This window comes from Amborella trichopoda, chromosome 11 (genome assembly GCF_054954075.1).
Source record: "Amborella trichopoda isolate Santa Cruz 75 chromosome 11, AtrichopodaSantaCruz75HAP2 v2.0, whole genome shotgun sequence".
Classification (NCBI taxonomy): Eukaryota; Viridiplantae; Streptophyta; class Magnoliopsida; order Amborellales; family Amborellaceae; genus Amborella; species Amborella trichopoda.
This window is the reverse complement of record NC_142346.1, coordinates 572496-585636: the sequence shown is the minus strand read 5'-3', so window position 1 is coordinate 585636 and position 13141 is coordinate 572496. Positions and strand designations below refer to the sequence as shown.

At 37.7% G+C, this 13141-nt stretch overlaps 1 protein-coding gene and 1 pseudogene across 23 annotated transcripts in view; one reads left to right on the top strand and one right to left on the bottom strand.

Annotated features, from left to right (window-relative positions):
• RAD5 (DNA/RNA helicase protein) overlaps window positions 1–13141 on the bottom strand; it is a 29455-nt gene that overhangs the window by 9613 nt on the left and 6701 nt on the right. For 21 of the 23 annotated variants that reach the window (XR_016044385.1, XR_016044372.1, XR_016044380.1 and 18 more), the window contains 5 exons: window positions 12419–12541; window positions 12243–12342; window positions 12036–12148; window positions 10360–10638; window positions 10027–10227 (listed from right to left, as the gene is read on the bottom strand). Coding sequence is in view for 5 of the 23 variants with exons in the window: in XM_088851889.1 (XP_088708015.1) it covers window positions 10027–10227; window positions 10360–10638; window positions 12036–12148; window positions 12243–12342; window positions 12419–12541 (816 nt within the window). In the remaining 18 variants the exon portion in view is untranslated. The remainder of the gene's footprint in view (window positions 1–10026; window positions 10228–10359; window positions 10639–12035; window positions 12149–12242; window positions 12343–12418; window positions 12542–13141) is intronic. The other 2 variants (XR_016044387.1, XR_016044386.1) reach the window with 1 other exon arrangement.
• Window positions 2221–2658, top strand: LOC105421202 (multiprotein-bridging factor 1c pseudogene; annotated as a pseudogene).

The window sequence follows — 13141 nt, the reverse complement described above, 5'->3', positions numbered from 1 at the left end:
TATATATAAAGGATAAAATTTATATAGAATCGAAGCTCTAAACTCTCCAATTAGAGACCACCACAAAAATTTCACTAGAAGAGGTTGTTTTGATGCCCAAATATCCTCAAATTGATCATCTCTACATCAAGATGCATGGACATGAGAAAAAAATGGATTTCAAGCTTTGGAAATAGTGTATCTTGTAACGCATTTTGGATTGTCAATTTTCAAGATTTTCAAGTTTTCATAGATGTACGCGATCTACACTATTTTTGAAGCTCTAAATTTTATAATTAAAGATGAAAATATATTTTAAGGCTATCACAACGATTTCCAGTATTAAAACTACATTTCTCGACACTATTTGAAGGTGGGCTTTACTTTGATTGTTTAGAGCCTCGGCTCTATACAAACCACACTCATATATAAATTCCCATATCTTAATACCTTCTTTCTCTCTAGACCCTAATATTTCTTTCCCTTTCTTTCAAACTCGACTCCACCCAAATCTCTTTCTTTCAAACTCAACTCCACCCCAAATCTCCATATTTCATTCTCTCTTAATCCTAGTACCTCCCTCACGTGCTTCTCTCTAAATCCTAATATCCCCTTCATGTGCATATCCCGTCCTAATATCTATATTTCTCTTTGGCTATAAACCCTAATATCTCTCTGAAAATGGGGGGAGGTTCATCACATCCATCTCAGGAAAAAAAAAGAGAGGAACCCTAGCTGAAACATAGGCAGTCCTCCCTCTCTCTCTCTCTCTCTCTCTCTCTCTCTCTCTCTCTCTCTTCAAATATATATATATATATATATATATATAAAGAAGTGGCTGACATTCCCCTATCAAAAAGAACAAAAAAAAAAGTATATATTCTTCTAAAAAAAAAAGCAAAAATCAAATTGTAAAAAAAGAAAAAAAAAAAAAAAAACAGCCGAGATTTTTCTCTCCAAAAAAAAGTAGGAGAAAACCTAGCCACAATAATCAAAGAGAGAGAGAAGAAATCTCCACTCATGGTCAGATCTACATCTTCCTCCATTCTCATCCATATCACTTAACTTCATTCCAAAAAATTTCTTCTATCGAAACACCAAATAACCTCCTTCATTCATGGTCAATATCTCATGGGACACCTTGATGCGACTAATCCAATGCCTCCAAAACATATTTTCAAGGAACAAATAGATGATGCAGGGAATCTGAAAACTTATTTTGTCTCCAAATTCTACATTCACAACACAAAACTCTTACGACACAAGCTTAGTCTCTGGAATCCCACCTCATCATCTCAAGATATATTCTTTCTTATGGAATATTCATCTCAACACATCTTTTATTCCCCACATTTGCAATGATCAAATGTATGCATTCTCGAACTTTGAATGGCATGACAGCAAGTCGGAAGAGATTCTTCATCTGTTACCAATTTCTTAAATAAGATCGAGTCCCCCCTCTCTCTCTCTCTCTCTCTCTCTCTCTCTCTCTCTCTCTCTCTCTCTCTCTATATATATATATATATATATATATATATATATATATATATATGATTCCTCTTTCCAATCTATCATTCAAAAAGGATATTCTCGACCGGCTGACTGAACGACGACTGATCAGGGGGAAGAAGTTGTTGATCTATCCTCTTATGAGTCATCCATCCCAGCCGCTAACAAAGAAGCAAGGGAACCCATAAAGAGATGAGTTTGCCCCGAGATGAAGGAGCTTACAAAAGGAACATGCTCCCGCCAGAATTAGGTCATGAATGGAATTCGAGATACCCCACCTTTCCTCCAAATCCTTCTCATTTACCTCAATCTCCAGATCGAGCAACTATTAAAAGGCATTCCTCATGCCATCCTAAATGAGGTAGGAGGGATAACTAACCTATATATATATATATATATATATATATATATATATATATATATATATATATATATATATATATATATATATATATAGGGTTATTCTATGGTTAACACCCATTAAAACCCATTGGTGACGTTTAGAATAGGGTGTGAACATCAAATGATTTAAAATACCCTCATAAAGAATTTGTATCTATCAACACTTAAGGGCAAAATAGTCTTTTAAAAAATTCAGTTTTTGGAACAAAAATATCAATTTTGGAGCCAAAACACATAACACGCTATTTTTTTAACGGGGGATTAGGATTACTTTCTCTCTCAAGCTCAAAATTTCCAGCCAATCTCTGTTGCCAATCTCAGTTAGGAACCATGCCTAACAGGAACCCTGGCGTGATTACCCAAGACTGGGAACCATTAATCATTCACAAAACGAAGAAAAAGGCAAGTGAGCTTAAAGACTCTAAGGCAGTGAATGCAGCCATGAGAACAGGTGCTCAGGTCCAAACCGTGAAGTAATTCGATGCAGGGTCCAACAAGAAGGGCACAAATGCACCGTCAGTGAACGCCCCGCAAGCTCGACGAGGAGACAGAGCTTGCAGCTCTAGAGAGGGTTAAAGCAAGATGTTAGGGCTCAAATTCAAAAGACGGGGATGGATAAGAAGATGAGTCAAGCTAAGCTCACTAAGCTTATCAATGAGAGGCCACAGGTTATTCAGGAATACGAGAGAGAAAAGGCGGTTCCAACCAGATGGTTTTGCCAAGATGGAGAAGGTTTTGGGTGTCAAGCTTAGGGGGAAGATCAAGTGAGGGGGCCTCTCTCTCTCTCTCTCTCTCTCTCTCTCTCTCTCTCTCTCTCTGAGTGCATGTGTGTGTAGGTAACTCTGTGTATGGTGTCCTCAAGCTTAGGGGAAAATCAAGTGAGAGAGGAGTTTGGGGTCTTCTCTCTCCTTCTTGGCTTCTTTATCGCTCTCTATAACTCTGTGTTTGTTCTCTCTCTTTGTCTCTCTCTATAACTCTTTGTTTGGTGTCCGTGTCCTCTTTTTCTTTCCTCTTGGTGTGGAAGAATTTGAATGAATGGCCATTCTCTTATACATCTCTCTTTCTTCCCCTTTTTGTTTTCTTTCGAGCAGTGAGGGATAAAGGTGATCGCTCCAAAAACTGAAAATTTTGAAAAAGACTATTTTGCCCTTAAATCTTGATAGATATAAATTTTTTATTAGGCCATTTTAAGTCATTTTGATGTTCACACCCTATCCTAAACGTCACCAATGGGTTTTTATGGGTATTAACCATAGAATAACCCATATATATAATGGAAAAATCTAAAAAATACATATAGGCAGAGTGTTATAGTGTTTCGCCACCGCCACGGACATATGTCCGTGGCAGTTCATGGACCCGCAACAAAAGACACGTGGTTCGTTGCGGTTCCGCGTGATTTTTTGACCATCATAGACCTAGCATGTATCACCACGGACATGCTAGGTCCATGGAGGTCGAAAAATGCATGCAATCAGATTTTTTCAAACAGCGATGAGCCTATGGGCGAAAACACTATTTACTTTCGCCCATAGGCGTTGCATAGTCTCTCTCTCTATATATATAGTTGAAATCCCCTCTCAAAATAAATAAATAAATAAATAAAACAAACAAGATCTCTCTCTCCCAAAAAAAGTGGGCCCCAACCAAAAAAGAGAAACCCTAGCAGAAATCTTACCCCCCTCCCTCCAAAAAATAAAGAAAACAATTCTTTCCCCATGGCCAAATCTTCTTCTTCATCCATTCTCCTCCATATTACTAAACTTGACTCCATAAGTTTTCTTTTGTGCAAACACCAAATAACTCCCTTCCTTCATGGCAAATTCTCATATGCCACCTTGATGGGATTGATTCAATGCCTCCAAAGCATGTTTTAACTAATCAAATAGATGACGAATCGAGAAGCTTATTTTGACTCCTGATTCTGCATTCCGTATATGGAACTCCTTCGACCGGACCTTATTCTCTTGGACTACAGTCACTTTATCTCAAGAAATCTTGCTTCAAGTCTCTGACGATAGCACCTAGAAAGACTTGTGGGACACTCTCCATTCCTCATATTCACAAGCATAGAGTGTATGCAATCTTGAACTCTAAACAGTGCTACAAGCCTACAACAAGCTTGGGAAGATTCTTCATTTGTTACTGATTTCTTGAAAAAGATCAAAACCCAGTCCGACCAACTGGCAGCCTTTAAAAACCCAGCTTTTGATTTTGACAGTGTTACGTACATCCTGGCTGGCTAGGAAACGAGCACAAAATTTTTGTTGCTTCCATTATGACATGGACTTCCATTACCTATCTTTTTGAGCTAGTACATTTTGATTTCTTGGGCCCTCTCCCAAAGAATCCAGTTCTTATACCAAATAATAAGTTAAATTTATCGACCATTACAGTTGATACACTTGGATTTTTCTCAAGCAAAAAATCAGGAGTGTTCATTGTTTAGGGTCAATTCATATCCTTTGTTGAGATCCTTCCCTAAAATCATTCATTTCAGAAATGATGGCGGAGCATAATTCACATTCAAAGAGTTCACCAAGTTCTTCTTAGACAATAAAATACATCATCAAAAGTCATGCCTGCATATGCTGGAGGAAAATGGCATAGCTGAAAGCAAGCACCGTCACTTCGAAGAAATTACACTCCATATGATGCATATGAGTAGGGTCCGTGTTGATCTTTGGAGTGAGCCATTTCATACAATCGTTTATCCTATAAATCGACTGCCAATGAAGGTGCTTGGTGGACTATCACCTCATTATTTTATGTACAAACATCATCTAGATTATGGTCTCTCAAAAACTTTTGGTTGCATATGTTATGATCATGTTTCAGAACATCTTGAGGAATAAATTTTCGCCACAGGCTGGAGCATATTGATTTGTACTCTATTCCAATGATTGTAAAGGTATCATTGTTTTAATCCCAAAATTGACATATATATCTATCATGTCATAATTGTTGGGATATGGATATCTTGGATTCATATTGATATACATCACTAGTGATGTATATGTATATATCTCTTGATAAGGTTAGGTATCAAGTTATCATACCATAATTATCTCTTCTAATTGTGTGATTGTACTACATAGAGGTACTTCTTGATGTAAAGATTCATCCAAAATAGTAAATATGTAGCCAGTTGGGCTTTGGATCCGTGGACGTAAGGCTTCGGCCTGAACCACGTAAATATTGTGTTCTCTCTTCTTCTCTCTCCATTCTATACTCCCACAAATTCTAACATGGTATCAAAGCAACTAACGTGTTTTCCCTTATCAATATCAGTCGATCGCCCACTTCAGACGATTCATCTCCTGGGAAACTTTCGAAGCTATGCAAGAGGAGAAAGATCAATAGTGAAGAAGTTAAATTTGATGAAACTACGGATTCTAATGACGCTTTCGAAGTTTTGAGAGGAAGCGAATTAATGTGTGCTGAACCCTGGTATAAAACTGCTTGTTTGCACCAATGGGGTATTTCAATGATCAATGTGGTTTTAGTATCGAGCCCCTCAGGCATGCTTGGTTTGCCCTTCCTAACACACGACAAGAGGTTCTCGGGCAAGGTTTATGGCAACAATGCCTGTTGCAAAGCTTGGACAATTAATGATGGAGGAGTTTGTTTCAATGCATGAAGAGTTCAAGCAACATTATGGCCCCCAGGAACCTGGTTGCCCTCATTGGATTTGTCGTGAGGGACTTGATTTACTACCTAAAGCATTGAAGAGATTGTCCATACCGAAGCACTTCCTTGACCAGTTCTCCAAAAGTCTCTTCGTTTTGGGGTTGTTATAAAATAAAATAAAAGGGGTCATATTTTTTTACGATGTGCACTATTGTCTAGAAGCTCAATTTCATTGACATTTTTTTGATATGATTGTACTCAAAAGAGAAAAAAAAAAAAAAAATTATATTTTGCAAGTTGGGTGTTATTTCGCATCCACACCCAACTTAAGGGGGAGAGTATAGGAGATATGGAGATGAGAAGAATAGAGATGAAGTCAATATCTCTAATGTAACCGCTAAAGAAAATCCAGATTCTGGCTCAGTCCAACTATTATGCAAAGGGAAGTTATGGTCATATTGATTCCAGAGTTCCAGTCTCCAGATGAGGAGATGAAGATGATCGAATTTCTCGATCGAAGTCGATGATCAAAAGTTCCATATCCAAATGAGGAGATGAAGATGATCAAATTTCTCAATCCTGATTGATGATCAAGTATTTCGTTCCTTGATCTTGTTTGATGATGGAGTTTTCCGTTGCTCCATCCTGTGTGATGATCGTCGATTTTTTCGTTACTCAATCTCAGATGTTCCGAAGAGAGAGAAAGAAAAATCCTTTTCTTTTAGAGAGAGAAAACCTTTAGAAAAAAAAGACGCCTATGAAGAGAGAGATCTTCAGAGAAGCCTCTGAAGAAAGAAGATCTTCAGAGAAGAAAGTAAAGAGCCCAAGAAAGGTTGTTTTTTGGAAGACCCTAGAGAGAGAAAGTCTCGAGCCTCTAAAGAAAGACATCTTCAGAGAAGCCTCTGAAGAGAGAGATCTTCAGAGAAGCCTCTCAAGAGAGAAGATCTTCAGATAAGAAAGTAGAGAGCCCAAGAAAGGTTGTTTTTTGGAAGACCCTAGAGAGAGAAAGTCTCGAGCCCAAGAAACTCTCTCTCTAGCCCAAGAAAGGTTGTTTCTTGGAAGACCATGGTAACATGTGATTTTTATTTTATTTTTAGCAACTTAGTATTGTTCAAACTCGAGCTGCTTTGTATCAAAGCATCTTGAGTTTGAGGGGGAGTGTTGGGATATGGACATCTTGGGTTCATATTGATATACATCACTAGGGATGTATATGTATATATCTTTTGATAAGGTTAGGTATCTAGAAGATAGAGACCAAGTTATTTGGTCAACAAGTTATCATACCATAATTATCTCTTCTAATTGTGTGATTGTCCTCTATATATAGAGGTACTTATTGATGTAAAGATTCATCCAAAATAGTAAATATGTAGCCAGTTGGCCTTTGAATCCGTGAACGTAAGGCTTCGGCCTGAACCACGTAAATGTTGTGTTCTCTTCTTCTCTCTCCATTCTATGCTCCCACAAATTCTAACAATAATTGCCAAGAGATGCTTTGCTATGCATTCTGGACTGTCTAATCATGGTGCGCAAGCTGTTGGAATTCCCAATCAGCAAGGTACTTCTATGTTGCAGGAGTTCATTTCTATTGCCTGTGGCGATGAAGGACAATCATGTGGCAGCAACCCTACCTCAAATTGCACACCTTTCTGTACTCACCTTGATAATAATGCTAGCAAAAATCACTCCAATTCAAACACCATTGAAGGCATTGTCAGTGATGATAATCACGATGGTCAGAGCAACCATGCATGCGCATTAATGACAAGAACAGGTGTTTTAGCAGCAGTTATGATGGCGTGATTGATGCTAGTGGGAACAAAGAAAATATCTGTAATAATGGTGGCAGTAGTAATCTTTCTCGCTGCATGATTGCAAGAGTGATGGTAATCATCTGCCAACTCCTCACAACATGCATAAAATAGTGACAGCAGTGGTCCGTCTGCCTGTTAGGTTGATCCTGCCATTACATATTGACACAGGCATCACCTCACTGAAGTTCAGTCGCAGCCCATGCACAGCACAGCAGCTCACGAATTCCAACCAAGCATGTATCAGCCACCTCTCACTTCAACACATGTTCCAGTTCAAAGATCTATGGGTGTGAGGCACCCAATAAATAAATGGGTAAGCTATGATAGTTTTTTTTGTCCAGCACCAAATCTTCTCGATAGAAATTCAGAAACATGCGGACCCTTCCAGTTTCAAAATTGCAAGAATGAATTTGCTGGGTTGAAGCAATGAAAGGAGACAAGAGCGTAACATGAGTGACTCCCCTGGGATATTGTCATAGATCCTCAAATAAGAATATGATAGGCTGTAACTAGGTCCATAAATCAAGTACAAGGCTGGTGGTAGCATTGAGCACTTTAAAACTCGCTTGATGGTAAGAAGGTATACTCAATAAGAGGGCTTGGATTATGATGGAACATTCAACCTAGTAGGTAAAATGGGAACAATTTGCACTGTGCCACTTCTATCTCCTTAACAATCACTCAAGGTTGAGATTGTCAGCAACTGGACATTAAAAATGCATTCCTTTTGGGGATCCTGGGTACAGCGTAGACAACCCAAAACTCAAGGTATCCCGACTAGCAAGGCAATTTTATGGCCTTAAGCAGACATCCCCAGCGCAGTTTGAGAGTTTTGCAAGGAAATAATATATATCATGGTTTTAAACATTTTCAAGTGGACTATCCATTGTCCATCGGTACCAGTACCAGTGAGCATGGATTCACAAGTTTGCTTCTCTGTGCCAATGACATTGTTAAGTCAAAAGATTTCATGCTCCTGAGAGAGCACACTGTCTATTTACTCCTGAGTAAATCTTAGTACAGTGAGTATTTTTAGGACCCCAAATTTAGGGATGTATCTTCTTCAAACTGGCAACCAACGTCAAGAAAAAAAAAAATTTAAACCCACCCTCTGTAAATGACGTCTTAAAATTCAATGTAGACTTTCCAGTACACATTCCAGCGTCCAATACATGGAAAGCCTGATCTAAGCATTGAAGAACTCAAAGATTCAACTTCTACTTTTGAAAATAATCATCCTCTCGTGATTCTTAAGTGGATTCCAAAATTTTAAATCAAAAAATCATCCCTCGTAGCTCTTTCACCCGAGCAAGTAAAAAGTATGCTCCCAGGGGAACAAAGTACACACTCCATATTGTACTTACTGGCAGCTTGCATGATCACATCCAAACCATAAAAGAGTTATTAAACTCAAATTTTCCAAAGAAACATTTGGGTTACTAAAGTGTATTTCCTTGGTGTTGAAGCGAAGAACATGGTGTTGAAGCGGAGAAAACTGTTGATGAACTTTTCCCAGCATAAGTATGCACACACTGGCTTTCTCACTGTGACATGAAGAATTGAAAACCCGACATGTCTGCACCTATTTATCAGAGACTTGAAGAAAAAGAGGATGAACCCATTTCTGCTCCGCCACAATAATGCATTGTTGTTGGTGCTCTCCAGTACGTGACATTCACGCATTGTACATTGATTTTGTATTGAATCACGTCTCCTAGTTTATGCATGCACCATATTCTACTCATTTGGATGCATTGCATACCTCAATATATTAAGGCAACTACTATGTATGGCCTTAGTATATGCCCGAGGAGACACTTCCTTTAATCCTCTCATTGTCATTGCCTACTCTAAAGCAGATCAGAACTCTTTATAGTGTGTTTTTGGGATGGAATTTGGTTTCACAGAGTACGGACAACAATGAACCGTACCTAGATCAAGTCTATGGCAGCAGTTACTGCTAAAGTTTCATGGATTCAATCCATCTGCTAACTGCACGTGGCCAGAACATCTCTAGATCATTGTTTCATTGTGAAAACTGCAGTGCCATTCTGATTTCTTTTGATTAGGTAAATCATGGGAAGATGAAGCAAATTGAGATTGATCAGCACTTTATGAGAGAAAAAAACTCAAGACGAAGATCTCGAAGCAAGATCCATCGGTATAAGCCACGACACAGCTTGTGGGGGGCACTATTAACAGTGTGACTTAATATTTGTGTTTTATACATTGGCATAGTTGTAATATTTTGTTGTTTATTTCGTCTAATGCGCACGCATTGTTATATCTCATGTACGTTAAGTAAGATTAAAGTACTCTTGACTCTAATATATATATATATATATATGTGCGTGTGGGTGTGTGTGTGTGTGTGTACATGTATATGTACATACATATACATATTCATATGTATATGTATTAACTACATGTATATTTACATGTATATCTACAAGTGTATGTATATGTATGTATATAATGGGGCCACACATAAGAGTGTGGCTGGATAAGCAAACTTCTTCATCCAGTCTCACCCTCCTTCCTCTTCTTCTCCATCGTGTAACATTTTCATAGAGAGAGACTAGTTAAATGAATCTAAAGAAAGCCCACATCCAAATGCTCGATATCTTCTTGAAGAAGTCAAGATTTAGAAAAAGCATCAATACCATAAGCAAGTTGATGATAATAGTACCTAGAAAGAGGAATCTGCAGAAGATCCAGGAATGCCGTCCATTGACTGATAACAATGCTCTTGGAGCCCAATGAGCGCAAGATTTCCAGTTGCTGGAGAAGAACAGAAACCTTGGATGATTCTACCCAGTTTTTATCAACATCAATCTGAAATCGACTCTCAGATGGAACAGTGATAAGATCCTGCCTGCTTAGAATTTTCCTGCATTTGTGAAGAACATATTTCTTTGAGCCAATTGTTGCATTCAAAAACCAATGTGCACAAATATTTCAGGAACTATTATAATCTTTTATATAATGGGAAAAGGAAAGGAATGAAAACTACCAACACTACCTGCATACAGGACAAATACCAGAGTTAGCATTTCGCCAGCTTGCAAGGAGGCATTCCCGGCACAAACGATGAGCACAAGGAGTTAAAACTGAATCTTCAAAAACTTCTAGACAAATTGGGCATTCTCCCTTTTCGCCCTTACGCAGATCTTCTACAACCTCTTGAATATACGCTCTTGAAGGTGCCACATCGTTTTCCCCAATTAAAGCATCCTGACCGACTTTAAGGAAGCGCTTCGCAAGCTTATTCAGATCAGAGTATTCTTGCGTATCACCACGACTGTAGAGGTCAGTAAGTGGCAAAAAATTAGTTTTTCTTGCATAATGGAGAGAGAACATTTATTATACTTCAAAAAAGGGCAAGGAATTAATTCCTCATAAAAAAGTGATATCTAGCGTATGTTAATAGAAAGGCCAAGAATTATCACGATCACTCTTATTTATTCCACAGAAGCACAGATCCATAAAGTGCTCAATAATTGTTGATCAGACAAATAAAACAGAGCGCTATAGAATGTTTCTCAATTCAATCATTACAACGTGCAATTTAAGTATTACATCAAACACATTGTTAGTTTATTATGCTTGAATGAGTTTTTTATAAACATTTGATTGACAAAATTTCACATAAATTATGGGCCCTTAGGGTGGGACAACACCCACTAACAAACATTTACATTACAAGTATGCAGAAATGTAGGGTATTATGTCAATTAGCAATCCCAGACTCAGATACAGAGGCTCCCCACAACATTTTTCTGTCAATCAAACATAGAACACAGAGTTGCTAGTTGTCTATATCTTATTTTCTGAATAAGAAATAAATAGCTGTCTTCTCATGTAGAATGCAAAATTAGCCGTAGGTAGAATGCTATTTCAAAGAGCATTGGAATTTAAAAGGGACCTGAAATGAAGAAATCAATTGAACAATGCATCCAAAGGATGTGAAGAAGAACCATGAATTACGCTGAGCTGGAGGCAGATACCCAGAAGGACTAGCAAAGTCCCAGTTGGCTAGCACCACAAACCTTCCAAAAACTGATTCACAAATAGCTAGCCCGAGGTTCAGTCTTGAACTACCTCCAAAATTGAGTTTCTTCTTCCCGTCTGACAAAGGAATCCCCCTCTCCAATACTGGGGGCTGGGGGCAGAAATTTTCGAAGTCCATCCACTGATTGAACCTTATCATGGCATACTATATATACTATATATATATATATATATATATATATATATATATATATACTTGCATTGACACCCTTAGATGGGGCAATGAAGAAACTACCCTTCCACAATAGGCTTTAACATATAACCATCAATGCTCCCAAAGTTTGCAAATTTCAAGAATACCTTAGCCTATAAAGAACCACTAAAAGACAAATGGATCAAGGCATTCTCTTGGAATATGGTATTAGTGCAGGAATTTCGAGAGGAATTTTGAGTACAGACTCTCCCATATATTTGAGTATTTAGTACTTCTCTAGTACTCAAATATATTGGAAGTTCTTTAGTTGTCTTCATAATCATTAGACAAAACTCGGATCAAAGGATCAAATCTCAATAATCAAAGTTCCAACTATCCAGCATCTAGAAAGAAAATCTAGTTTCGACCACAAAACATCCCAAAACATATGCCTAAAAAAATTAAACCCCAAGAAACACACGATGGAAGAAAACCTCATCACAAGAAAGGGATGATCACAACATTGGCGAAGTCGTAATAGCAACTCCAGAATGGAAGCATAGTTGTGCAACACTCTTCCTTGCTCCACAAACTGGTCAAACTTGACCTGCAAAATCAGGAACAAACTCATAGTTATGAAACAGGTAATTATATTCATAAGAGCAACCCAATAAACTACACAGGAATCAATGAAAAGAAACCTTTGATCGTTTAAATAAAGCCTCATAAAAATCCTTCTCAGCTTCCGTGAGCTCGCAATAAATTACTTCAACATCAGCTGGGGGAAGAACAAGCATCGGCCTACAAAACACTAGCAAGTATAAGGAATGAAACTAACTAATGCCAAAAGAAGATATTATTGTAATCACATGCTGACCTTCCCTCTTTGTCAGTGCTGGATTTGGTTCTCCTCAACATTATTGGCCTTAAGATAGTCTGCACAATCTTCAAACCACGTTCATCACCCTCCTCAAAAGGCTTCTGAATAAGTTTGTGCCATCTTCACAAATGAAAACACAACTTAACTGCCAACTAATAAACAGAACATTGCAATTTTCACAAAAACCAATTACATTTCTAAAGACCAATCAAAAGTTTGAAATATTTACAAACAAAATGCGCTCAAAAAAAAGAAAAAGCAGTGGTAGTGGCGCCAATTGTACATTCATAACTTGAAAGCTCATAAAGAAGGAGATCAGTATAGACACCTAAGCTTGGCGAATCAATGTTTTCCACTTCTTTATACAGATGACAGAAATTAAATTAACATTAGAAGCCAATAACAAAATTATAACCCTAAAAAGTATAAACGGTTATGTATATGACAAGTTCCATTTAGCCAAGACTGAGACAACATAGAGCATCTTGGAGAATTAATGATAAAGATGCTTCAGAATCTCATACTATATATCATCATCATCATAGCCTTTCCCAATTAGTTAGTATCATACAATATAAGATACTACTTAATTACTTCACTTTTTCACCAATTTTCAGCTATTTTTAGTTATTTGTGGTTAAAAACATGTGATTTTCAGCAAACAACTTTGAAAAAAGTAAAAACAGCTTTCAAAAAGATCAACTAAGCTGTAAAACTTTC